This window comes from Orcinus orca, chromosome 2, assembly GCF_937001465.1.
Source record: "Orcinus orca chromosome 2, mOrcOrc1.1, whole genome shotgun sequence".
NCBI classification, from domain to species: Eukaryota; Metazoa; Chordata; class Mammalia; order Artiodactyla; family Delphinidae; genus Orcinus; species Orcinus orca.
The window spans coordinates 189,539,062-189,566,617 of record NC_064560.1 but is presented as its reverse complement, the minus strand read 5'-3'; the positions used below and the strand labels follow the sequence as shown (position 1 = coordinate 189,566,617).

At 36.4% G+C, this 27,556-nt stretch overlaps 1 protein-coding gene across 11 annotated transcripts in view; it reads left to right on the top strand.

Moving 5' to 3' along the window:
- The window catches only part of TRIP11 (thyroid hormone receptor interactor 11), a 66,597-nt gene that overhangs the window by 18,209 nt on the left and 20,832 nt on the right, over window positions 1–27,556 (top strand). For 8 of the 11 annotated variants that reach the window (XM_033418934.2, XM_049706569.1, XM_033418901.2 and 5 more), the window contains 9 exons: window positions 1,067–1,432; window positions 4,164–4,204; window positions 4,784–4,870; window positions 8,200–8,412; window positions 9,313–12,336; window positions 15,415–15,555; window positions 16,141–16,334; window positions 19,782–19,945; window positions 22,126–22,229. In XM_033418934.2, coding sequence (XP_033274825.1) covers window positions 1,067–1,432; window positions 4,164–4,204; window positions 4,784–4,870; window positions 8,200–8,412; window positions 9,313–12,336; window positions 15,415–15,555; window positions 16,141–16,334; window positions 19,782–19,945; window positions 22,126–22,229 — 4,334 coding nt within the window. Of the gene's footprint in view, window positions 1–1,066; window positions 1,433–4,163; window positions 4,205–4,783; window positions 4,871–8,199; window positions 8,413–9,312; window positions 12,337–15,414; window positions 15,556–16,140; window positions 16,335–19,781; window positions 19,946–22,125; window positions 22,230–27,556 lie in introns of those variants that run through there. The other 3 variants (XM_049706572.1, XM_049706573.1, XM_049706574.1) reach the window with 3 other exon arrangements.

Below are 27,556 nucleotides of genomic sequence, written 5' to 3'. Positions count from 1 at the left end.
ATTTGGACAAATGTATATCATCATAATATCATACAGAGTATTTTCACTGCCCGAAAAAACCCTCTGTGCTCTGCCTATTCATTCCCCCCATCCCACCCTTAAAACCACTGATCTTTTTATTATCTTCATTGTTTTGCCTTTTCCAAAATTGTCATATACTTGGAACCATATAGTATGTAGCCTTTTCAGATGGACTTCTTTCACTTAGTAATATGCATTCAAGTTTCCTCCATGTTTTTTTTTTAATTTATTTTTTATTGAGGTGTAGTTTTTTTTTTAAATATTTATTTATTTTAGCTTAGTTGCACACACGGGATCTTTGTTGCAGCATGTGGACTCCTTAGTTGCGGCATGTGGGCTTCTTAGTTGCAGCATGCATGTGGGATCTAGTTCCCCAACCAGGGATTGAACCTGGGCTCCCTGCATTAGGAGCACGGAGTCTTACCCACTGGACCACCAGGGAAGTCCCTATTGAGGTGTAGTTGATGTACAATATTATATAAGTTTCAGGTGTACACTTCCTCCATGTTTTTTCATGGCTTGATAGCTCATTTCTTTTTAAGCGCTGAATAATATTCCATTGTTTGGATGTGCCACAGTTTTTTTATCCATTCACCTACTGAAGGACATCTCAGTTGTTTCCAAGTTTTGGCAATTATGAATAAAGCTGCTATAAACATTCTTGTTCAGGTTTTTGTGTGGATTTGCTTCCTGCTCCTTTGGGTAAATACTAAGCAGTATGATTGCTGGATCATATGATGAGAGTATCATATTTGTTAATTTTGAAAGAAATCATTAAACTCTTCCAAACTGGCTGTATCATTTTGCATTCCCACCAGCAGTGAATGAAAGTTCCTGTTGCTCCACCTCCTTACCAGCATTTGGTGGTGTTAGTGTCTGGATTTTGGACATTCTAATGAGTAGTTTTATCTCACTGTTATTTTAGCTTTTCTTTTTAAGCCTTCCAAGTTCTGAAGTCTGTTAAATCTTCAGTTGTATACAGCAGGCTATTTGTCTCTTGGTACTTGACATTTGATTTGTCCCTGATTTTATGTTTATGTTCTAGGTGGCTCAGGAATTGCAGTAACTGATCACTCTAAAATCCATGAGATGCAAAAAACTATTCAAGTTCTACAAGCTGAAAAAGTAGAGTCTACAAAAAAAATTGAAGAACTTGAGAATAAAATAAAAGGCATAAATAAAAAATTATCTTCTGCAGAAAATGACAGAGGTGTTTTGAAGAAGGAACAAGAACGACTAAGTGTGGAAAACAGACAATTACTTGAAGAATGTGAAAGCTTGAAACTGGAATGTAGTAAATTGCAGCCTTATGCTGCGAAGCAAAGTGATACTGTGACAGAAAAGGAAATAATTCTTCCACACAGTTCTTCAGTAGAAGAAGAAGTGTTCAGATTGCAACAAGCACTGTCTGGTATAAAATGTTTGGAACTTATTTCTGATTGGTGTTTCATTTCATACTAGTTGTTTTCAGAGACAAACACTTGAATAATTGAACACTATGGAAATGACTATGTGGAATTTGAATAGAATTGCTTGCTTTGGATTCAGTGCCATAATTAATAGATCACAAATAGGATATTTCTACTAAAAGGGTTAAGAATCGGCTAGGTTTCTTTCAGCCTCCCTTCTTCATCCTTTAAGTATTTACCTGGAACTCATTGACTTAGGAGGCTATGTAGATTTCTGAGAAATGTTTATGTAAACATTTGTTGGGAGGAGGTTACCAAGTACTTCCTGTAACTCGTTAGGGCCCAGACCCTCCAGTTAGAGAATGCAGTCTATCTTCTTCAAAAGTCTATATTACCTTTCAAAATGATCTGTACCTAAGCAGACCTAAGAATAATAAGAGCCGTAGGTCTTCCACCACTTACTATGCTCAAGATGATATTTAGTTACCGTACCAGTGTTGTAGCTTACAAAAAAAAAAATATTGAATGAAATAGGCCTAACACCAGTATTTATTTATGCCAGGAAAACATAATGGGAGCTCTTCCACTGAAAAGATGCATTTTATTTTTCACTCTGTCCTCTTCTCACAATATGAACTTTCACTTTATGAACTCATTCCTGCTCTAGAGGTTTCTAGCCCTTATGTGCTTGTGATACCCCCTGCCTGCCCCTTCTGTGTTCCTTACTTAGTTGTTTATCGTGAGCTCCTGACCTGGAGTAAATTTAGAGTTAGGCTCAAAGTAGAGTGACCCTCTTCCTCCCCTCTTCCTTTCCCTACCTCGGTGATTGGTAGCATTTACCACTCTCCCAAAACAGAAAACTTGAAGTTATCACCTTGCAAGTCCTATAGGTTCTATTTCCTTGACTTCTCTCTGGCTCAGTGCTATTTCAGGATTGTGTCCCAGAGGAGCTCTAGGGTTTCTCATAGGTGCCTCAGTCTTGGGACTGCCATGAAGACAAAGGGAAGGCTGTGTGGTGGGGTTCTGGATGACTTTGTCATTTGACTTCAGAGTAGCTCTGTTCTTCTCAAAATAAATTTATTTTCTTAATATATTGGGTGATCCATATGAGTTTATTTGCTTGAAAAACAAACCTGCTGCCCTAGTCCTTCCCCTTTTCTCCATTTCCACTGCCACTGAATAACTTCAGCCAATTATAATTTCTTTTTGCCTGTTTAACTATAGCAGTCTCTTAGTAGAGCAGAATAGCATAGTGGTTAAGAACATGACTAGGTTGGAATCCAGCTCCAGCACTAACTAACTGACCTTGGACAGTTAATTAACATCCCTATACTTTGGGTTTTTCATCTCTATGGTTGGGATAATAATACTATCTCATTCATGGTTGTAGTAGTAGGATTTTATGAGTTACTAGCTGCAAAGTTCTCTCTAGAACAGTGTCTAGCCCATAATAAGCATTATAAAAGTGTTACCTATTATTCTCTGGTGTCCATGATTCCTTCTTCAATCAATATGTTTTCTTTCTGCAGCCAGAATGATTTTTCAGAAATGTAAAGCAGGTCACTTCCCTGATTTTAGTACTTTGTGGCTCCCTGTGGATTTCAGGATACAGTCTAAACATCTTAGTTGGACATACGGTGTCTTTCATGATCTGGTCTCTGTCTACCTCTGCAGTTTCAACTCTTCCCATTTTCCTAACATTCTAAGCTTTAGCCGTGTTGAACTTTCTCTATAGCTCCTTAAAGCCAGCAATGTTGTCTCTAAGCTCTGTTGCCTTTGCATTTGTTGCTTTTTCTGTGTGGAGTGTCTCTGTTTTTTCCCTCCACTAACTCTTAGTATATTAAGCTTCAATAGAGGTGTTGCATCCACCGGGAGGTACCTAGCACTGCTGCTTCCCTGACCCCATTCACCCCACTCCCCCGGCCCTCCTAGTTTGGATGAGTTGTTTGGCCCTTTTGCTCTGGTAGCACCTGTGCTCCCTATATCACACTGTACTGTTCTCATGTGTTTCCTTTTTTATCTTCCCCTCTAAATTGTAAGCTTCTTGAGAGCAAGCATGGACTAAATTTTTCCATCTTGTTTAGCAACTCACAATATTTCTTGAGTGAACATTGAATGAATTACTTCAGCTGAACTCATGGTATTTTGTCTTTGTGTTCTTCTTCTAGAACTACTTCTATTTGTGGATCTATCTCTAATACCAGATTGAATGGTCTTTTTATTAGTAGTCATGTCTAAGTCACTTTAGAAAATTGAGAGATTATTTTATTATTGTGGTATAACATACATATAGCATATTGGGGTGTAACATACCAATATGTGGTATAACATATTGTGGTATAATATACATTGTTTTTTCTTTTTTCTAATCTTAGTCCTTATACTATTTCCTGATACACAGACTAATCAGCTCATTTTGAAATGCAGTTGTTGTTAATGTTTTTATCCAGGCAAGAACTTATGACTCATCCAGAATACAGTTATAAATTCTTTCTTATACTAGTCCATAGAATTGGATTTTAACATAGTTTCTGACTGACATTTATATTATGACTTCTTCAGTATAGTCAAAATAGAAATACAAAATAGCAAAAATACATTTCACTGTTAGGGCTTGCTAATTATGCTTATAAATAACATTTTAATTGGATTTCATTTGTGAATTTAGTATAGGAGATAATTACTAAGTTATTTTAAAGAATTTTAATGTCAGATCCATTGTTGTTTTTACAGATGCTGAAAATGAAATAAAGAGACTGAGTAATTTAAACCAGGTAAACTAATTTTTAAGAGAGAAAGCTTTTGTCTTCGGTTTACCAAGAAAAAGGATTTTGGTTATTTATAATTACTTATTTTGTGTTTTTTACAATTCATGTGAACTTATCCAAGGAACTTTCATCTTAGTAATTTTATGTTTGCTGATTAGTAACAGAATCTTTTTGCATCATAAATTGATATAATTTTAAAAGTACATAATTGAAAAATGCAAGTATATTTCTTTGAAGGTTAATTTGACAAATGATACGTATGTGTAGACAGTGGAAGCAGATCCTCTACCAAAGTGAGGAATGCATTTTGATTTCCCTTAAAGAATTCAAGGAGTTTCTTTTTTTATTTTTTAAATGATTACGAGTTATTTTGTAAATATATTTACATATTTTTTCAAATATAATAAAGAAATCCTCTTTAAGAATGTCTATAAAATGATTGTTTTTAGATGGTCCAGTGTTTTATGCTTATAATTTTTATATATCACTGAAGAGTAGAAATGCACAATTGTATAGCTTGCCTGCTTTTTTGTAAACTTTAAATTTCTTGTTATTTGAAAACACAGTGTTTTAACATTTTTATAGGATAACAATCTTGCTGAAGACAATCTGAAACTTAAAACGCATGTCCAAGTTTTAGAAAAAGAGAATTCATTACTGAATCAAGAAAAGGTGGGTACAATAAATATGGAGGCAGAATTAAAATTGTAGGTCATAGCTAAGGGCCAGTTTATATCAAAATGGAATATTTATTTCTTGAGAGTCCTGAGGATAAAGCCGATCTCATTGATGCTGGTCAGGCCAGGTTGAAGTACTTGGGCAAGGTTCAGAGTATGAGAGGCTGGGCAGAGTTTACGTTTAAAGATAAGCCAGTAGGCATACAGATATGAGCAGAAAAGATAGGTAATAGCTCTGTTTTGGTTTCAGATGAGGTCCTATCAGCAGCAACATACACAGGTGGGTCGGGAGTCTGGAGTGGCATACTGTAGTAACTATGCACTACTTATATGCCCCAGAATATGTCTGGTGTAATGGACAGGAATTTCTTAATGGTGAGAGGTAAAGAGGGACATTCTCAGTGGTAGAAATATGTATACTAGTAGCAAGGATGGAATAAGATTCTGTAATGCAATGTTGGAAATGGGGAAAGGTATTTTTATGTTTGTACCATTTAGGGGGTAAGTCCTTGGTTAAGGCAGCTTCTTAAATATAGAACAGTTGTAAGCTGGTGTTATTTATTATTATTACAGGCCAGTGTCTCAACTCAATTTAAAATCTTAATTTTTAAAAAAGTAACACATATTTCCTGATGTATATATTCAGTAATGCATCCTGAAAAACTTCAGACAGTACAAATATAGTATCCTTCACACTTCTGTCGGTTGGTCTCTTCCTCAGACGTGTTCTTGCTTACCAGTTTCTTGTGTATCTTTCCAGACTATATCTATGCATATATGATTTTATATATATAAATATCTTTAAAAAATACAAATATTAGCATACTATATATACTGTTCATACATACCTTAATACTATATTTTCAGTATCCTTGCACATTAGTATAGAGGCAGTGTTTCTCAAAGGGGCACTATTGGCATTCAGGTGGGAGAATTCTTAGTTGTGTCCTCTGCATTGTAGGTTCCTTGCCCCACTTTTTCTACCCACTAAATGCCAGTAGTGTCTCCCAGTCATTTTTAAATTACTATATTATATGTTTCCTCTGTTCTTTTCTGCTTCGACTGCATTCTGCTTATTCAGTTATTCCTTTCTCTAACTGGTCTAAGTGTATTTTGTAGTTTGCAAATCTCTGCATGTATTCTGATAGGGCCTGTAACCTCCTCATGATAATTTTGGATTCTGTAGCTATTCCCGATTAGCTGTTTCTCCTTTCTTTTGATGTTAGGTAATCCATTGCAACTCTTGCTTGAATTGTGTCTGCTATGGGTCTGCTCACTGGTTAAGAATGCCAAAAATACCTGCAAGGTCATGTGCATTCTTTTTTTTTTTAATATTTTATTTTATTTATTTATTTATTTATTTGCCTGCGTTGGGTCTTTGTTGCTGTGCACGGGCTTTCTCTAGTTGTGGCGAGCGGGGGCTACTCTTGGTTGCCATGCACGGGCGTCTCGTTGCGGTGGCTTCTCTTGTTGCGGAGCACGGGCTGTAGGTGCTCAGGCTTCAGTAGTTGTGACTCTTGCGCTCAGTAGTTGCGGCTTGTGGGCTCAAGAGCACAGGCTCAGTAGTTGTGGTGCACAGGCTTAGTTGCTCCATGGCATGTGGGATCTTCCCGGATCAGGGATTGAACCCGTGTCCCCTGTATCGGCAGGCAGATTCTTAACCACTGCGCCACCAGGGAAGTCCTGGTCATGTGTATTCTTAAGATCCACATGACAAAAAATTTTGTGGTTCTCTTCTTAGAATTTTATTTTATTTATTTATTTATTTTTGGCCACGCTCCACGGCATGTGGGATCTTAGTTCCCTGAGCAGGGATGGAACTTGCACCGCCTGCAGAGGGAGCGCAGTCTTAACCACTGGACCACCAGGGAAGTCCCTTTTGTGGTTCTCTTTTTTTTTTTTAATTTTTAAAAAATATTTATTTATTTGGTTGTGCCAGGTCTTAGTTGCAGCAGGCGGGCTCCTTAGTTGTGGCATGTGAACTCTTAGTTGCGGCATGCATGTGGGATCTAGTTTCCTGACCAGGGATCGAACCTGGGCCCCTGGCATTGGGAGCGAGGAGTCTTAACCACTGCGTCACCAGGGAAGTCCCTGTGGTTCTCTTACTTGAACAGATAACTCTAGAAAGGCATAAGAGAATGATATTTCCATCTTTCGTTTGAGGTTCAGAATAAACTTTTGAATTGGAAGAGAATGAGAATTGTAAGGCAGATGTTCTAATATAGTTTTCATTGGTCTCTTTTGTAAGGTATATATTAGACTACTTATGAAAATTTGAGATTCTTATTTACTTTAAAGTAGATTCCATAGAAGTTTGCTTTTAAAAATCTCTGTCGGGCTTCCCTGGTGGCGCACTGGTTGGGAGTCCGCCTGCCGATGCGGGGGACACGGGTTCGTGCCCTGGTCTGGGAAGATCCCACATGCCGCAGAGCGGCTGGGCCTGTGGGCCATGGCCGCTGAGCCTGTGAGTCCAAAAAATCTCTGTCAATGAAAGATGTCTTTACAGTGATAGAGGGTTTATCACAACCTTCATAGTGATAGAGGTTGAAATAATGTTGAAGCATAGAGAACTGTCCCATGTCTGGGATTTTGGAGGAAAAGCATTAAATACAAATAGAACAGAACATAGAATGTGCTTTAAAAAATCACATACAGGTGTATCTTTAGGAATGTTAGGTCTGAGAGAGGGGAACCTAGTCTGTGCTTAGGTTTGAAGGTAAAGGAAGGAAAGGAGGGTTTTTTCTTGGGTCAAGAAAAGGTTTCATGTTCTGACAAGCCAGTTATAAGGGAAATTACTTTTATGAGGGAGAAGAAGCCTTTTATTTTCTAATTAGAGAGGACAAACTTCAGAGCAAATGAATATGGATAGCTTACATTTTTGCCTGGGGCTGTTGGTGGTGATGTTAGGGATGGAAGTGAAGGGAGCTGGAAGGCTCGGGATGTTTTGAAAATTATGTGTGTTGTGTGGGGGAAGGAGGAGATGGAAGGGAAGCAGCAGTGGGAGTGGGAGTGGGAAGGCTCTCAAATGGGAAAGTTTTTGTGTAAAGAAGTTGGAGCTAGAGGACAGACTTACAGTTGTTGCATCTTGTCTAGGACTATAGAAATGTTTTACTTGAAGCTGCAAATAAAATTGTACATGAATGAAGGCTGTGGCTTGTTCAATTTTATGTATTATTGCTGAGGTATTATTCAATAATGTTTCCAACACAGAGCATCTAAAAATACATTCCCAAGTTTTGCTTATATATGTATATTTTTAAACTTTTGGTGTCTCTTCTTCCAATTGATAGTATGTGTTGTTTTTTTCCCCTTTTTTCATTTAAGGAAGAACTGCAAATATCACTTTCAAAATTGAACAATGAATATGAAGTAATTAAAAGTATAGCTGCAAGGGACATGGATTTGGATTCAGAATTATGTGATTTAAGACGTAATTTGGAGGCAAAGGAACAAGAACTCAATCAGAGCATTACTGAAAAGGAAATACTAATAGCTGAGTTAGAAGAATTGGATAAACAGAACCAAGAGGCTACAAAGGTAACAATATATTAAATTATATTTTATGATATATATATATATTTAAATTTATTTTATTTATTTTATTTTTGGCTGTGTTGTGTCTTCATTGCTGCCCACAGGCTTTCTCTAGTTGCAGCGAGCAGGCTTCTCATTGTGGTGGCTTCTCTTGTTGCGGAACACGGGCTCTAGGTGCACAGGCTTCAGTAGTTGTGGTGCGCGGGCTCAGTAGTTGTGGTGCACAGGCTTAGTTGCTCTGCGGCATGTGGGATCTTCCCGGACCAGGGCTCGAACCTGTGTCCCCTGCATTGGGAGGCGGATTCTCAACCACTGCGCCACCAGGGAAGCCCTGTTTTATGATATATTAAAGACAGTGCAGCAGCATGTTCTACTCAGTAGACTGAACACTGGATTAATAAGCAAAACTGGCGTGATTTAATTTCGGTGATTTAATCAATATTTTAGTTAATTGATGCTCAAGTTGTAGAGGTTGGCAAACTTTTTTTGTAAAGTGTTAGATAGTAAATATCTTTGGCTTTGCAGGCCATGTAGTTGCAGTTGCAGCTACTCAGCTCTGCTGTTGTCATATGTAAACGAACGAGCCTGGCTCTGTTCCAGTAAGAATTTACTTACAAAAACAGGTGCAGGTGTTATTTGGCCCTTGGGCTGTAGCTTGTTGTCTCCCTGCTTCAGTGTTTATTTGCTTTTAAGTTCTAATCTCTAAAACAATTAAATAGATTTGCTGTAAGATAATTAGTAAATAATTTTGTTGGGAATTTTTAAAAAGTTCCCAACAAAATTAGAAGGATTAGAAATGTCTGAGGATTATTCTTGTATTATGTGTGACATTTTATAAAGTTTCCTTTAGGTACTAAAATGAGAGAATGTTTTAAAGTTCATGCAAATTAATTTTTCTTTCAGCACATGATTTTGATCAAAGATCAGCTATCAAAACAAGAAAACGAGGGAGATAATGTCATCAGTAAACTGAAAAAAGATCTAAATGATGAAAAAAAGAGAGTTCATCAACTTGAAAATGATAAAATGAACATTACTAAAGAGTTAGACGTGCAGAAAGAAAAGTTAATTCAGAGTGAACTGGTACTAAGTGATTTACATTTAACCAAGCAGAAGCTTGAGGATAAAGTAGCAGATTTAGTAGATCAGCTAAATAAATTGCACACAAAAAATTTAAACATCCAGAAGGAGAACTTTGAACTTCAGGAACATATTAAACAAAAGGAGGAGGAGCTCTCTAGAGTCAGGGATGAGTTAATAACGCAGTCTCTTAATCGAGACTCTAACAGTAATTTTAAGGATGACTTACTTAACGAAAGGGAAGCCGAAGTGAGAAACTTAAGGCAAAATCTTTCAGAAATAGAACAGCTCAATGAAAATTTAAAGAAAGTTGCTTTTGATCTCAAAATGGAAAATGAAAAGTTGAATTTAGCATGTGAAAATGTAAGACATCAGTTGGAAGAGTCTATTGCTGGTAACAATCAGATTTCTCACGAAAAAAACGCTATTGTGGAGGCTCTAAAAATCGAGAAGGAACAGTTAGAAGGAGAATTGTGTCGGGCTGAAAAGAGGCTGTTGGAAGAAGCAAACAAGTATGAGCAAACCATGGAAGAACTGTCCAATGCACGTAATTTGAGTATCTCTGCTTTACAGCTGGACCATGAGCGTTTAATTAAACTCAGTCAAGAGAAAGACTTTGAAATAGCAGAACTCAGAAAGAATATCAAGCAGATGGATACTGATCATAAGGAAACGAAGAAAATTTTGTCATGTAGCTTAGAAGAGCAGAAGCAATTGACCCAACTTGTAAATGAGAACGAAATTTTTATTGAAAAACTTAAAGAAAGAAGTTCAGAGCTTCAGGAGGAATTAGATAAATATACTCAGGCCTTAAGAAAAAATGAAATTTTAAGGCAAACCATAGAGGAAAAAGACAGAAGTCTTGGATCCATGAAAGAAGAAAACAATCATCTGAAAGAAGAGTTGGAACGACTCAGGGAACAGCAGAGTCGAGCTGCACCTGTGGCTGAGCCTAAAACCCTTGATAGTATTACAGAACTAGAATCTGAGGTGAATCAGCTGAATATATTAAAGGATAATCTTAAAGAGGAAATAAAACATCATCAAAAGGTAATTGAAGATCAAAACCAGAGTAAAATACAGCTGCTTCAGTCTTTACAGGAGCAGAAGAAGGAAATTGATGAGTTTAGATACCAGTATGAGCAAATGAACGCCACACACACCCAGCTCTTTTTAGAGAAAGATGAGGAAATTAAGAATTTGCAAAAAACAATTGAACAAATCAAAACCCAGTTGCAGGAAGAAAGACAGGACGTTCAAACAGAGAATTCTGTTATTTTTCAAGAAACAAAAGTTCAGGGCCTTAATATAGAAAATGGAAGTGAAAAGCATGATTTATCTAAAGCTGAAACCGAAAGATTAGTAAAAGGAATAAAAGAACGAGAATTGGAGATTAAGCTTCTAAATGAAAAGAATATATCTCTAACTAAACAGATTGATCAGCTTTCCAGAGATGAGGTTGGTAAACTAACTCAGATTATCCAGCAGAAAGATTTGGAGATACAAGCTCTTCATGCTCGAATTACTACAGCTTCCTACCCCCAGGATGTTGTTTACCTTCAACAGCAGCTGCAGGCCTATGCTATGGAACGAGAACAGGTACTAGCTGTTTTGAGTGAGAAGACTAGGGAGAATAGCCATCTAAAAACAGAATATCACAAGATGATGGATATAGTTGCTGCAAAAGAAACAGCTCTCAATAAGCTGCAAGATGAAAATAAAAAATTGTCCATGAGGTTTGAAAGTAGTGGCCAAGATATGTTTAGAGAAACTATTCAGAATTTATCACGTATCATTCGAGAAAAAGACATTGAAATAGATGCATTAAGTCAGAAATGTCAGACCTTATTGACAGTTTTACAAACATCCAACACTGAAAATGAGGTTGGAGGTGTTAATAGTAATCAGTTCGAGGAGCTTCTACAGGAGCGCGATAAGTTAAAACAACAAGTAAAGAAAATGGAAGAGTGGAAACAGCAGGTAATGACTACAGTACAAAATATGCAACACGAGTCAGCCCAGCTCCAGGAGGAGCTTCATCAGCTTCAGGCACAAGTTCTGGTTGACAGTGATAACAACTCTAAATTGCAAGTGAACTATACTGGCCTCATCCAAAGTTATGAGCAGAATGAAACCAAACTCAAAAATTTTGGGCAGGAATTAGCACAAGTTCAGCACAGCATAGGGCAGCTTTGCAATACCAAGGATCTTCTTTTAGGAAAACTTGATATTATTTCACCTCAGCTCTCTTCTGGATCGTCGCTTACTTCCCAGTCAGCAGAGTCTCTTAGAACAATTAAGTCTGATGTATTGAGTGAGTCTTCTAAACAAGAAATAGAAGAGCTAAGAAAATCACTGCAGGAAAAAGATGCAACAATTAGAACTCTCCAGGAAAATAATCACAGATTGTCTGATTCGATTGCTGCTTCCTCAGAGCTAGAAAGAAAAGAACACGAACAAACTGATTCAGAAATTAAGCAGCTCAAGGAGAAACAAGATACCTTACAAAAGTCGCTTAAGGAAAAAGACCTCTTAATCAAAGCCAAAAGTGATCAGTTACTTGCTTTGAATGAAAATTTCACTAACAAGGTGAATGAAAATGAACTTTTGAGGCAGGCAGTAACAAACCTGAAGGAGAGAACATTAATCTTAGAAATGGACATTTGTAAACTAAAGGGGGAAAATGAAAAAATAATAGAAACATCCAGGGGAAAGGAAACAGAATATCAAGCATTACAGGAGACTAATACGAAGTTTTCTATGATGCTTCGAGAAAAAGAGTTTGAATGCCATTCACTGAAGGAGAAGGCTCTGGCTTTTGAGCATCTACTGAAAGAAAAAGAGCAGGTATGTTCTGGATGGCGTGTTGTGGAGGGAAGTTTGGGGTGGAGGAGATTTTTTAGTGTGCTACTTTATTGATGTTCTTTGAAGGGGAGGATGCATTTGTTCATTTAGAAATATTTATTTCAAGGTATTGTGATTCATTCAAAATAAATTTTCCTCAGAGGCATCTGCAAGTTTCTCCCCCAAATTACTAGATATTTCCAAATATTTTTAGTTCTAGATTAATTTTTTTACAGTCTAAGTAGAAAAAGTTTAGAAGCAGTTAATGTTTTTCTTTAGAAAATAGAAATGTGATATAAGAACTCTGAGGTTACTGCAGTTTAATCACATTTTAGGCATATTTCAGTAACTGCTGGTTTTAGAGGTTCTTATATATAAAGGGGAGCTCTGTGAAATACATGCTACATCTTTGACAATGATCTGAAGTACGAAATACATTTTACATTGTGACACAATAAGCACGTGTGTGTGTGTGTGTGTGTGTGTGTGTGTGTGTGTGTGTGTAAAACTGAAACAAAAGTTTCAGGAATCAGAAATTACCCTTACTACATGTGATGCTCTCTTAAAAGAAGGAAGTGCTGGGTGACCCATTAAATTGATTTTTATGAATCATTCACAGCCTGGTATTTGAAAAGCGTTAGCTATGAATAGTACTTTTCACATAAGTAGACTCAATAAATATTCTAATCCCAGTTGTGTCATTGTGTGACTTTGGGTGTGTTTTGACTTTATTGGTTTGTTTATTCACCCATAAAAAGGAAGGTTGTATTGGTTAAAAGTGTCAGTAGTTTTGATATATTTAAATGTTTACATTCAGTTGATATTTGATTTTGATAAGAATGTTTTGAAGACCCAGTACATCATGCTGTGATCAAAGCTATGGGCTCTTTTGATGTAGTGCCTTTTTACTCTTATTTCTATACTTTTAGTGGTGGAAATTTAGCAAAGAAATGAGGCAGAACAATGGAATATTAAACAACTGCTTCTTTTCTTTTCTTTTTTTTTTTTGTGGTATGCGGGCCTCTCACTGTTGTGGCCTCTCCCGCTGCGGAGCACAGACTCCGGACGCACAGGCTCAGCGGCCATGGCTCACGGGCCCAGCCGCTCCGCGGCATGTGGGATCTTCCCAGACCAGGGCATGAACCTGTGTCCCCTGCATCAGCAGGCGGACTCTCAACCACTGCGCCACCAGGGAAGCCCCAACAACTGCTTCTTGAGTGTTTACATGCTGCGGGGCACGAGTTACAAAATGATTTAACTTCTTTTGCCAATTAAATTCTATTTTAAAAGTCTCGGATTAAAGTTTGTGAATGCTTGATGTAGTTTTCGCTTGATAAGAAAAGTCTTGCCTCATTTTCCCCTTCTTTGTCATCTGATTAAATAGGTACACTGAGTTGTGCCCCTCCTTTCAGGAATAGCTTCTTAGCTTCTTATGGTACTGATATATATTCAGTATGAAAAAGACTGGTAGAGGGTAGAAGCTTTCTATTGCTCACTAGCCAAAATTAGGTGTAGCATCTTAGGGCTTGTAAGAGTATAATGGAGGAGAGGAGGACAATAAAGTATTCTTTTTATATGTTTTTTCCTATTGTAGTTTTAGCATCTTGTACAGTCTAATTCTATTTCATTGACATTTATAGATCCAAAGTGTGCAGATTTAATTAAGGCTCACCTACCTTTCAGGAAGCTTTCCTAAGTTAGTTAAGTTGTACTTAAGTATTGTATTACTTGAGGGTAATTGGCATAAACTAATTGATTTCTTATAATATTCTATATAATTGAAGAATACCTTTATTTTGAATATAACAGCATTTTTCTTTAGGGAGACAGGAGTGTTCTCAACAGGAGATCTTCAGCTCTTTATTTGTCAAGCATTTCTCTGATATGAAAAAAATGTTTAACTGAAAAACTGTTTGGATGATATTGGCCTTCTTTTCCAGGAGGGGGTGTTGAGATAAAAGGAACAGATGGTTTTATGTTTTGGTTTCAGTGATTTGTCCTGGGGGACGTGTTATATATTCTTAAAGAAATGGAAAGTTTACATGAAAATGTAAAAATGATACCAATCTATAAATAGATTCAGATGATATGCACTTCTCAAACACAGAAAAGAATTGGCTGTAAACAGTCTGACACTTTTTTGTGCTTTTTAGAATTCTAGCTGTCATCTTAAATTCATGGCCCTACTTCTGCAATGAAAGGTTATCTTTTTTTTCCTGCCAGCTTTAATATATTGTTCTTGCATGGAAGGCACTCAGGAATAAATTTTCCTAACAGTCTTAGAAAGATAACATTCCAGAGTTGCTTTGTTAAATTGTTGCCAAAATGTTCTTTTAAAATAGGCTGTGCATGTGAAATGACTTTCCTTTTTCTCCTGTGACAGCAACTCCACACTGTTACTTTCCCTAACAACAGTTGCATATGCCTGATGAATAGACACACACACACACACACACACACACACACTCTCTCTCTCTCTCTCATTCTCTCTCTCTCTCTCCCTCCCTCCCTCCCTCCCTCCCTCCCCCCTCCCCCTCCCCCTCCCTCTCTCCCTCTCTCCCTCTCTCCCTCTCTCTCTCTCTCTCTCTCTTACTTTTGGGTGATTTGGGGGTTTGTGTATGCTTTGTTGTGTAGGGTAAGTTTGAGGAGATTGTGTCTTTTGAGTTCTTCTTAAAGCATTTTAAATAAACTTTTCCTTTAAGAATACTTTCAGATTATTAGAAAAGCTGGAAAGATAGTACAGCATTCCCATATACCTCACACCCTGTTTCCCTTTTAACATCTATGTTACTATGGTACATTGGCAACAACTAATGAACCTTTATAGATACATTAATAGTTTCTTTGAATTATCTTAATTTTTTAGCAGATGTCCTTTTCTTGTTCCATGGTCCCATCCAGGATACATTATAGTTAGTTGTCATTGTCTCTTTAGGCTCCTTTAGACTGTGATGGTTTCTCAGACTTTCCTTGTTTTAGATGACCTTGACATAGTTAACTGAATTTTTAAATTATTTAATGAAGAAATGTCTTTTTTTAAATGTGTCTTTCTTTAAAGCTAAAGTTATTTCTTTCCAAAAGGGCAAGACTGGGGAGTTAAATCAACTTTTAAATGCAGTTAAGTCAATGCAGGAGAAGACAGTTATCTTTCAGCAGGAGAGAGATCAAGTCATGTTGGCCCTGAAACAGAAACAAATGGAAAACACTGCTGTACAGAATGAGGTATACTTTCACTTTAAAGAAATAGTGATTCAAACACTTAAGTCTAATAACTCTTAAATAAGAAAACTATAAAGATTATCAATTAAAATGAATTTCTCTTAGGTGATTTTTTTCTTAGTCTTACTCTGATGCGCTTTAGTAGGATTTTTATCTCCCAAAGTGCGTCGTGTTTCAGTTTTCAAGCAAAAACCATGATCTAATCATTATGTTTTATACCTGAAATTAAATTATACCTCAAGAAAAGAAAAAGATGGCATATCTTGGATATAAGAAAAATTTCCTACCCACAAAGTATGAAAAAAATGAGATTTACTGAAAAAGTGGCCTGTCACAAAAAGCCTAGTACTTTGTACAATTATTATAGCCACAGGGAATGAGATCTTACAAAGTAAACCTTCCAAATGAATATTTAAGATGATTTCAGGAGCCTTTTTTCTTAGCATAAATATATCTTGGAGTATGAGAAATTAATATACAATTAATACACTTCAATAATGGGGAAAGACTTGATAACAGAGTGGCTTGTAGGAGGGGAAAGGGGGAGCATTTTATGGAAGAAAAATAAAAGAAATATCCTCTACCTAGGTTCAACATTTACGTGACAAAGAATTACGCTTAAACCAGGAGCTAGAGAGATTGCGTAACCATCTTTTAGAATCAGAAGATTCTTACACCCGTGAAGTTTTGGCTGCAGAAGATAGAGAGGCTAAGCTAAGAAAGAAAGTAACAGTACTGGAGGAAAAGCTAGTTTCATCCTCTAATGCAATGGAAAATGCAAGGTAACTTTTTCTTTTTTCTTTTTTTTTTTTTAGTATTAGCGTTAATTAAATACTTCCTGAGTGTCAGACTCAGAATTTTTCATATGCTACCTTATTTTATTCTCACAAAATTCATTATCTCCATTTTATAGACTAAGAAACTAAGGGTAAAGAGGTTTAATAACCTTCCCAAGGTCAGGCACACAAAGTGCACATGTAGGTTTCACACTTGGGTTTGTAACCCTTATCCAGATCTGGCATTCAAACTGAGGTTCCTCCAGATCTTAATTGTTATCCTAGATAATTGCTTCTCATCATTTTAGGAGGCTAGACTTAAATTCTTACTGATTTAATTAGCGTTGCCAGGTTCCCCAAGAACTAATTTAATTTATGTGATTTAATTTTTAATCAAGTGATATAAGGTTGAACAAAGTTTGGATATTATAAAGGAGAGAGTAAAGGAAGTAGCAAGGGAAAGGCCTAGGTCAATGTGAATTAACTCTTGGCTTGTTAGAACTTTTGAGTGACCAGGTCCCTGCGTATATATTTTTAAATTTTATTTCTCTCAATAAAATGTGTTGTTGTTTTTTTTCTTATTACAAAAACATATTTTCCACTTCAGGAAACTCACATAAACCAAAAGAACATAAAGCCACAGACTCTCTCATCCAGAGATAATCTTTTTTTGTGCCTTTGTATGCTTCTGTATATGTGTGTATATATTACATATTATTTTCTTAAAGCAAAATTGAGATCATACTATTTATACTGTTTTGTAACCTGCTTCTATCAGTTAATAATATGAATATGAGTACACATTAAGCCATATGTTCCTGCAATATCATTTGTGGCTGCATAGTATACCATTATTTGGATTTGCCATAATTTCTTTAACCCACTCATTTATTATTGGACATTTAGAGTGTTTGAACTTTTCAGAATTACTAAGAGTGCTGTTTTGTTTTTTATATAAGTTTGTTTTATTTTTGGCTGCATTGGGTCTTCGTTGCTGAGAGCGGGCTTTCTCTAGTTGTGGCGAGCGGGGGCTACTCTTCGTTGTGGTGCACAGGCTTCTCACTGCGGTGGCTTCTCTTGTTGTAGAGCACGGGCTCTAGGCACGCGGGCTTCAGTAGTTGTGGCACGCGTGCTCAGTAGCTGTGGCTCGTGGGCTCTAGAGCGCAGGCTCAGTAGTTGTAGAGCACGGGCTTAGTTGCTCCGTGGCATGTGGGATCCTCCTGGACCAGGGCTCAAACCTGTGTCCCCTGCATTGTCAGGCAGATTCTTAAGCACTGCGCCACCGGGGAAGCCCAAGAGTGCTGTTCTGATAACCCAAAATAGGTATTTTTGTGTTGATGACAGATTATTTCCTTAGTGTAAATTTTGAGAAATGGAAATTCTGATTGAAAGGCTGTTTTTAAAACGTTTGAAATGTACTGCCAAATAATCTTCCCAAAAAATCATGTCCATTTATCTTCCCATTAGTTGTATGTGCATCTTTTTACTTTTTACTGTATGGTGCTGAGGGAAATATAAGGATATAGTAGATATTATCTCTGCAAAGAGATTATAGGCCAGTAGAGATAGTATTTCTGAGGGTGAACTCCTTACCCCCTTTGTAGGATGTATTATTGTACCTTCAGACTCAGAAGAACTTGTTTAAAATGAGAATCAAAACAGTGAGTGAACATTTGTGTATGTGTTTCACATTGGCAGAAATAGCAAAACATCCTTAGTCTATAAGATTGATCATCTTTCCTTTCAATTTTCAGGCCCTTATTTTCTCTAATTGAAATAGTTTCTAATCTCTGCCTATTTTTGTTTACTATTCATAATAACTGCAGAATAACCTTCGGAAGGTAGGGCTGTGGTCTTGTTTCTCCTTTTTTCGAAACCAGGTTAGACTGTCATGATTTGGGCCCACTGTTTTTCTGTTAATCCCACCTATTCTTCAAATAGCGCTTCATGATGAATTATTTGTTTAGCACCCCACTCCTCAAATCCAAAATCAATCCCTAGTGTGATGTTTTTCCTTTGAACCTGCATAATATTTTGAGTCTTTCATAGGGCACTTGTATTTTTCTTAGGGGTATTTGTAATTGTTGAGCTGTTTTACACTTTCTCCCACCCAACGAAGTGTAAGGCCACCGTGGGTAGGAATGATGCCATTTATGTCACACTCTTCCCACAGTATACATTCTTACACATAGTTTCATAGATGTTCAGTAAATATTTGGTGTATAAGTAACTCAAATCTACAGAATCAGATTATGGTGTTTTGAGCCCTTAACAATAGTAACATCTTGTTGTATTTATTAACTTTTTGAATGACATCACAGTTCATTTCATCCTTACAATCACCCTTTGAGTGATTTGTTAACCAGCAAAGTTGAATAAAGTCCAGGGACGTAAGAGGGGAGAGTTAAGTCCTCTGGTTATCAGTTTACTGCCTTTTCCAAAAGAGGGTGCTATTGGGTAAAATTTCTTCAAAGTGAGCTGCTCTTAATGGGTTTTATTGGCCTGCTCTGAATAAAAACTTAACTGGATATTAAAAACCCAGGAAAGGCTATTGCAGTATTTTGTATGTAATGTACATTAAGGAAGTACCTCGGTGACATAAGCCTGGATAGATGTTCTGTAATTCTCTTAGGGATCTCTGATTTGGGACAGGTGTAGGGGTTATTATATTTAATGTAAGCAGAAAGAAAGATGACAGTAAAAGATGGGATACCTTTGGAAAGTTGTGAGTTCACTAGGATTGTGAGTGCCAAAAGCAAGGCGGGTATCAGAATCCATTGCTTGTTGGGTTGGAGCTGGACAAAATGACTTCCAAGATCCCTTACAACTTACAAGTTTATGATAAATTACGTCTTAGAGTTTTAGCCTCGAAACACAAAGTTGCAGGCTATTTTTAAATTTTTCTTAAGCTGACATACCTTGTTTAGCCCAGTTCTGTGTTTAAAATGACTGCCATTTGTTCAAAGTCACCTTCACAGGAAGGATGATTGAATTAACAAACGCAGGGAGGACGAAGGTCAGAGGAACTCTTCAAGTTTCTTTGAATTCTAACTTGAATTTAATGCAATAAAATGTAGGGAAGGTCAGATTCATAGAGACAGAAAGTAGAATGGTGGTTACTGGGCGGAGAGGGGGTTATTGTTTAATGGGTGTGGAGTTTCGGCTTGGGAAGATGAAAAAGTTCTAGAGATGAGTGGTCGTAATGGTTGTACAGCCATGCAAGTGTACTTACTACCACTGAACTGTACACATAAAAATGGTTAAAATGGTAAATGTTATGTGTATTTTACCACAATAAAAAAAACATAGGGAAGAGGTTTCATCTTGTTAAAGTATCTAAATACTTTGAATATAACTTGCATTTAGTGCAGTAAAATGTAGGGAAGGTATTTCATCTTGTCAAAGTGTCTAAATAGATAGAAACAGTTTGACTTTTATTCTTTTTGTTTAAAGCCATCAGGCCAATTTACAGGTAGAGTCATTGCAGGAACAGTTGAATGTGGCATCGAAGCAAAGGGATGAAACTGCACTACAGCTTTCCATGTCTCAGGAACAAGTAAAGCAGTATGCTCTGTCACTCTCCAACCTGCAGATGGTCCTGGAGCATTTCCAGCACGGTCAGTTGTATGACCAGTCTTTCATTGAAGAAGAGTTATTGTACGGTTGACCCTTGAACAATGCATGGGTTAGGATGGATGCCTACCCCCCATGCAGTTGAAAACCCATAACTTGAGTTCCCCCGAACTCAACTCCTAATAGCCCACTGTTGACCAGGAGCCTTGCTAATAACATAGTCAATTGACACATTTTTTTGTATGTTATATGTACTATATACTGTATTCTTACAATAAAGGAAGCTAGAGAAAAGAAAATGTTATTAAGAAAATCATAAGGAAGAGAAAATACATTCACTGTACTGTATTTATTGATACTATAAGTTTATGTCATCTGTTTACAAAATGAATTGTCTATTAGTACCTACATCAGTATTCTCTTATATGATAGAAAACCCTGTAGATATTATACATATTACTAACACTAGACATCAAAAATGAAATGTGTGAAAAAGAAATTCATATTTAGGTATAATGATTCGTGATTGATAATGAAGAAGTAGCAATATTATTGCTTTATGATAGCCTAACCTTTACACTAATGAATGGTTATAAAATTTTTATGGTATACAGTAATATAGTCATATTCGTAATATAGTACTGGAAACGTTACATTTTTTTAAAAAACCGCTTGCTTGTGATGATAGGCTGATATGCAGTTTCTCCAATTACAAGAGAGAGAGGCATACCTTATGGTAATGTGATTCTTTGGAAGCAAAGTTATAAAACAGTAAGAAAACTAACATATTGTTAAATTTATATTATCACTCACCTTCTGCCTATGTTAGGATAGACTAGTATCTATATGTATTTCAAGCATTCGTCACATAACCTTTTTCTTAATGTTTTTGATATTTCTAGTCTATGTGGTTCATCTGCTTTTTCAAATTGTCTCAAATCTCCAAAAAATGTTTCCAGTATATTTACTGAAAAAAATCTACATATGGTGGACCCATGCAGTTCAAACCTGTGTTGTTCACAGATCAGCTGTAGTTTTGGGAATTTTGGCTTGAGTGCTGTTTTAGATTAGGCATAGGGAAATCTTTGAAAGGTTACCCACTTGTAGGGGGAGAAGATAAGTAGCCATCAACAAATTAGACTTTTCTTACAGTTAAGAGTAGAGAACATAAACTGTATATACTAATTATTAAAAAAATTATTTTAGTGTCATATTATGATACTTTAGTTAAGGCGAGAGGTGAGGGAAGTATGAGGGTAACATAGTAAGGATCACATGATAAAGGGGAATACAAAGGAAGAGAGAGGCACACATAGGAAAAAAAAAGATAGGTGTTGAGATGTTGGTTGGAGGTTGAATCCACTAAAGAGAGTTAATCATCAGTAATTACTCTTTTGAAGTATTGATTAATTTGTTCTTAGCTGTTCATCTATACTTGAAGGTAACTGCATTTTTCTAGTTCAGGTGGAAAGTACTCTTCTAGGCACATAGTAATAGTGACCAGAGCACACGTACCCCGATAACCAAATATGCTTTTTCACATCTACCTCCCATCATCAGATTTACCCCCTTTAGATCATTCACCCATCCATTTGTCAACTCGTACATTCTGTAATTACTGGCAATGCATGAACTGCTAGTGAGGGGCAGGCGGTTAGAGGATGTGAGGCTAATGAAGTTAAAGAAGTTACAGTTAAAAAAAAAAAAAAAAAAAAAGTTACAGTTTTGTGCCTGAGCAAAACTTTACATTTGTACATACGTACATGTCAGGTTACTCCTATGGTTGAAATTTTGAATTTTACACGTAAGAATTCTCTAGGTCTGCTCTGTATAATACTAGAGTAGACATGTGTACAAAATAGTATGGTACTGAGGCCATAGAGAAAGCTTTGCTAAAGAGGAAATATTTGAGTAGAGTTCTGAAGGGAGGGAAAGTTTGCAAGATGGACAAGGTGGAGAAGGATTTAAGCAGAGGAAAGTGATCTCATTACTTTAATTCCAGTTAACGTCATCACTAAGGCATATATAATTTTCTTAATTAAGAAATTTGACATTTGAACATTTGACATTTGAACATTTGTCAAATTTGACATTTGAACATTTGACATTTGAACAAATTAAGACATTTGAACTATTTTTGAATTATTAAAATTTCAAGTGGTTTAAAATTCTAATTTTATCACACAATTACAAAATACTAATATAACTTTTTTTTCCTCTTTAGAAGAAAAAGCTATGTATTCTGCTGAACTAGAAAAACACAACCAACTTGTTGCTGAATGGAAGAAAAAGGCAGAAAATCTGGAAGGAAAACTTGTATCATTACAGGTTGGTTGAAATAATTTACTCTTGTAAATTTTATTATGCACAAAACAGTTACTTGTAGAATTTTTGTCTTGGAAATAATCTCCTAAACAGTTAATTTTTTTTTTTCTAAACAGTTAATTTAGTAAATGTTGTCACTGAGGCATAACAGTGAATAAGATATTCAGGATTTCCCTCGTGTTACTTATAGTTTAGCATAGACACAGCAAATACGAGATTTAAATTTTTAGCACAGGTGGGCATTTTAGAGATCACTAAAAAAAATTAGTGTAAAATTTTAACTGTATAATTTTCTGTTTTCAACAAAATATATTGGGTATTTTATTTCACATGGATTAAAATAATGTGTATTATCCCATTAGATCTTTTTCTTTTGCACCTTAATTCTTTTTTTTTTGCTGTATCTTTTTTTTTTAACATCTTTATCAGAGTATAATTGCTTTACAGTGTTGTTAGTTTATGCTGTATAACAAAGTGAATCAGCTATATGCATATGTATATCCCCATATCCCCTCCCTCTTGTGTCTCCCTCCCACCCTCCTTATCCCACCCCTCTAGGTGGTCACAAAACACCTAGCTGATCTCCCTGTGCTATGCGGCTGCTTCCCACTAGCTATCTGTTTTACATTTGGTAGTGTATATATGTCAGTGCTACTCTCTCACTTGGTCCCAGCTTACCCTTCCCCCTCCCCGTGTCCTCAAGCCCATTCTCTACATCTCTGTCTTTATTCCTGTCCTGTCCCTAGGTTCATCAAAACCATTTCTTTTTTTTAGATTCCATATATATGTGTTAGCATACGGTATTTTTCTCTTTCTGACTTAATTCACTCTGTATGACAGACTCTAGGTCCATCCACCTCACTACAAATAACTCAGTTTTGTTTCTTTTTATGGCTGAGTAATATTCCATTGTATATATGTGCCACATCTTCCTTATCCATTCATCTGTCGATGGACATTTAGGTTGCTTCCATGTCCTGGCTATTGTGAATAGTGCTGCAGTGAACATTGTGGTATGTGACTCTTTTTGAATTACGGTATTCTCAGGGTATATGCCCAGTAGTGGGATTGCTGGGTCATATGGTAGTTCTATGTTTAGTTTTTTAAAGAACCTCCATACTGTTCTCCATATTGGCTGTATCAATTTATATTCCCACCAACAGTGCAAGAGGGTTCCCTTTTCTCCACACCCTCTCCAGCATTTGTTGTTTGTAGATTTTTTGATGATGGCCATTCTGACCAGTGTGAGGTGATAGCTCATTGTAGTTTTGATTTGCATTTCTCTGATGATTAGTGATGTTGAGCATCCTTTCATGTTTGTTGGCAATCTGTATATCTTCTTTGGAGAAATGTCGATTTAGGTCTTCTGCCCATTTTTTGATTGGATTGTTTTGTTTGTTTGATATTGAGCTGCATGAGCTGCTTGTGTATTTTGGAGCTTAATCCTTTGTCAGTTGCTTCATTTGCAAATATTTTCTCGGATTCTCAGGGTTGTCTTTTCGTCTTGTTTATGGTTTCCTTTGCTGTGCAAAAGCTTTGAAGTTTCATTAGGTCCCATTAGTTTATTTTTGTTTTTATTTCCATTTCTCTAGGAGGTGGGTCAAAAAGGATCTTGCTGTGATTTATGTCACAGAGTGTTCTTCCTGTGTTTTCCTCTAAGAGTTTTATAGTGTCTGGCCTTACACTTAGGTCCTTAATCTATTTTGAGTTTATTTTTGTGTATGGTGTTAGAAAGTGTTCTAATGTCATTCTTTTACATGTAGCTGTCCAGTTTTCCCAGCACCACTTACTGAAGAGGCTGTCTTTTCTCAATTGTATACTCTTGCCTCCTTTATCAAAGATAAGGTGACCATATTGCACCTTAATTCTTTAAAATATTTTTCTCTTTATTATTATGCTGTATTTCATGCCTATAAATATTATATATAAGAAATAAATAAAATGAACCCCATGAAGAGACACCACAGTGACTTGCTGTTTGATGTAGGATAAACTTTTCTGAGTCATAAGTAGACTCTGGTGATAGCTGGTAGAAAGTAATAAAATTTATGTATCTGTCGTTAGAGGTGAATATGCTGTTTAGGCATATTAATATTCTAAACAATTGAAGACATACTTCCATAATGTTTTAAAATTTTTACTAAATGTTGAGTGACTGGAAAACAATATTTAGATAATACGTATAAAATATAAGAATAGCAATACAGCAAATACCCACGTACTCACCACCCGGTAAAAGATTGTCACCCTTTGAAGTTCCGTAAGCACCCCTCCACATCTCCTCTCCTTCTTACCACCTTTTATGTGTTTTACCCCCTTGTTTTTCTTTATGGTTTTATCACATAGATTTGCAACTTTTTACAGTACATTGTTTGGTTTTGCATATTTTTAAACTGTATGAATGGAATTCTGAACTGTATGTAAATGGAATTCTTCTGAGGCTTGCTTTTTTTGCTTAGCATTATGTTCATGAGTTTCAGCCGTAACTATGTAGTTACTGTGTTAGAAATTTCATTATTTTCACTGCTGTATTCCTTGTGTGAATATGTAATTTATTTACCCATTTTCCTGGTAAAGGACATTTCCCTTATCTGCCATACAAACAATGTGGTTATGAATTTCCTTGTTTATATCTCCTGGTGCACATGTATAAGAGTTTCAGGTGTGTATCTCGATTGGAATTGCTGAATCATGGGATATATATGGGCAATTTCAATTTTATTAGATTTGGGGGCAAATTGTTTTCTAAAGCACTTGTGCTAATTTTCTCCTACCAGTGGTACTAAGAGTTCTTGTTCTACATCCTTGGCAATGCTAGCATTATCAGAATTTTTTAAAGTGTTTGCCAATGTGGTAGGTGGGAAGGGCTATCTTATGGTTTTAATTTGCATTTCTAGTAATGAGGTCAAGCATCTTTTAATATGTTTTTTCACCATTTATGCTTACTTTCTCATTAGCTCATTAACACATTAAAAAGACATTTTATTTGACGTGCTTGTTTTCAGTGGGCCAAAATATCTAGCCGGTCATACTGTTAGAAGTCCAGATCTTCTTTTTAAACTAGCTCTATTTAAAAATTTTTTTAATGTAATATATATTTAGAAAAACAACAGAATAAATCAGAAGAAACTAAGAGGGAATTAGTAAAGGTAAAAGTTGAAATTAGTGAAATAAAAAGCAAAAATGTGGTAGAAAGAATAATTAAATCTAAACGTTAATTTTCAAAAATGTCTTAGTGTAGTTTTTTTAAGCTTTACTTATTTCTTAAATATAAATGCTATGAGGTTAACAAAGTCATTTGAAAGTTTATTTAAATTTCCTTTACACTAAATTTAATCTTGTTGATTTTGTTTAAAATTTTTTGTTTCAGTTTCTCTTTGTATCAGTTAAGGTTCAACCTGAGAAGCAGAACCAGTAGGATGTGTATGTGTGTACACATATGTACACATACACACATACATATACATACACATATACATTGATGTATATACCATATATGGATACCTGTGAGGTTTGTTACAAGGAATTGGCAACATTGTGGGGCCTGGCTAAGCAAGTTAGGTAGGTTTGGCAGTCAAAATGGGAGGATCACATCATAGGCAGGCTGGAACTCATAGGCGTGGGCCAAAGCTGTTGTCCACAGGTGGTTAGGAAAAAAAATCACAAGCAGGATGGACTCTGTGGGCATGGGCTGAAGTTGCTGTCCACAGATGGAATTTCTTCTTTATGGAGAAACCTCAGTCCTGATTTCAAGGCATTTCAGCTGGTTCAATTAGGTCCGCCCTGATTATCCAGGATAATGCGCCTTCCTTAAATTCAGCTGATTTGAGCTTTGATTACATTTGCAAAATACCTTCACAGCAATACCTACCTTAAGTTTGACTGGATAACTGGGGACTAGCCTATCCAAGATGATACATCAAAAAAGCTGTCACACTCTGATTCAAGATGATGAAACTTGACCTGACATTTACGTGGGTGAATCCTCTAGAATAGCCAAGAAAATTGTGTGAAAGAATAATGATGAGGAGGGACTTGCCTACTAAATGTCAAAATAGAGCCATAAATCAATACCATATTGACTAGATTAGTGGAACAGAAGGAGAATCCAGAAATGGAGCCCAGGTTATATTTGAGAATTAAATTTAAAACTAAACCCTAAACTACTTTCAGTTCAGTGGGGAAAAGGGTAGGAGGTTATCTAATAAACAGTAGATACAACCGGCTGTCTATATGGAAGAAAATGAAATTGGACCCCTATCTTACACTATATACAAAAGTAAATTCCAACTGTATTAAAGCAAGGATTCTCAGCTGGGAGTGGTGCTGGAAATCTGGGGGGTCTTTTTGGCTGTTACAGTGACTGTGGGTGGGTCTTCTGGCGTTTAGTGGCCAGAGGCCAGGAATGTTGAAAGAACTCCTACTGAGAAATACTATTTTATAGATATAAATGTTAAAAAAGAAAAATACATTCCAAGAAAATCTAGAAAACCAAGTGTGCAGTTCAGGGCAGGGAGGAGCCTAACCTAGACTAAAACTCAAGAATCAAAGTAGGACATGTGTGACTGTATTTGTAGCGCTGATGACAAAGGGTTCATATCTACTATATAAGGTGCTCTTACAAACTGATGAGAGAAAGACAGCTCAATGGAAAAATGGGCAAGATATGCAAAGATTTTTGCACAAGAGCGGATCCAGCTGTCCTATTAACATGAAAAATTACTCAAATTCACTAGTATGTATTATAGTTAGAGAAATAAAAATTAAAGTAATAATGAAACATCACTTTATACCCATCAGACTTGCCAAAATTAAAAAAGAACATTTGTTGGGACTTCCCTGGTGGTGCAGTGGTTAAGAATCCGCCTGCCAGTGCAGGGGACATGGGTTCGAGTCCTGGTCCGGGAAGATCCCACATGCCATGGAGCAACTAAGCCCGTGTGCCACAACTACTGAACCTGTGCTCTAGAGCCCACAAGCCACAAACTACAGAGCCCGCGTGCCACAACTACTTAAGTCTGTGCGCCTACAGCCCGAGCTCCACAGCAAGAGAAGCCACCGCAATGAGAAGCCCACGCACCTCAACGAAGAGTAGCCCCCACTTGCCTCAACTAGAGAAAGCCCATGCGCAGCAACGAAGACCCAACACAGCAAAAAAAAAAAAAATTTGTTGCTATATTTCTTGACTTTTTGTATTTTTTTTGTAGTTTTTATTCTTATTATTGTCATTTTTTAAACTTTTGTCACCATGTTGTCTTTAAATAGCATTCTCTTTTTTATTTAGTTTCTCTGAAAGAGACATTATTGTGTTGTGAAGTGTGGGTTCTATC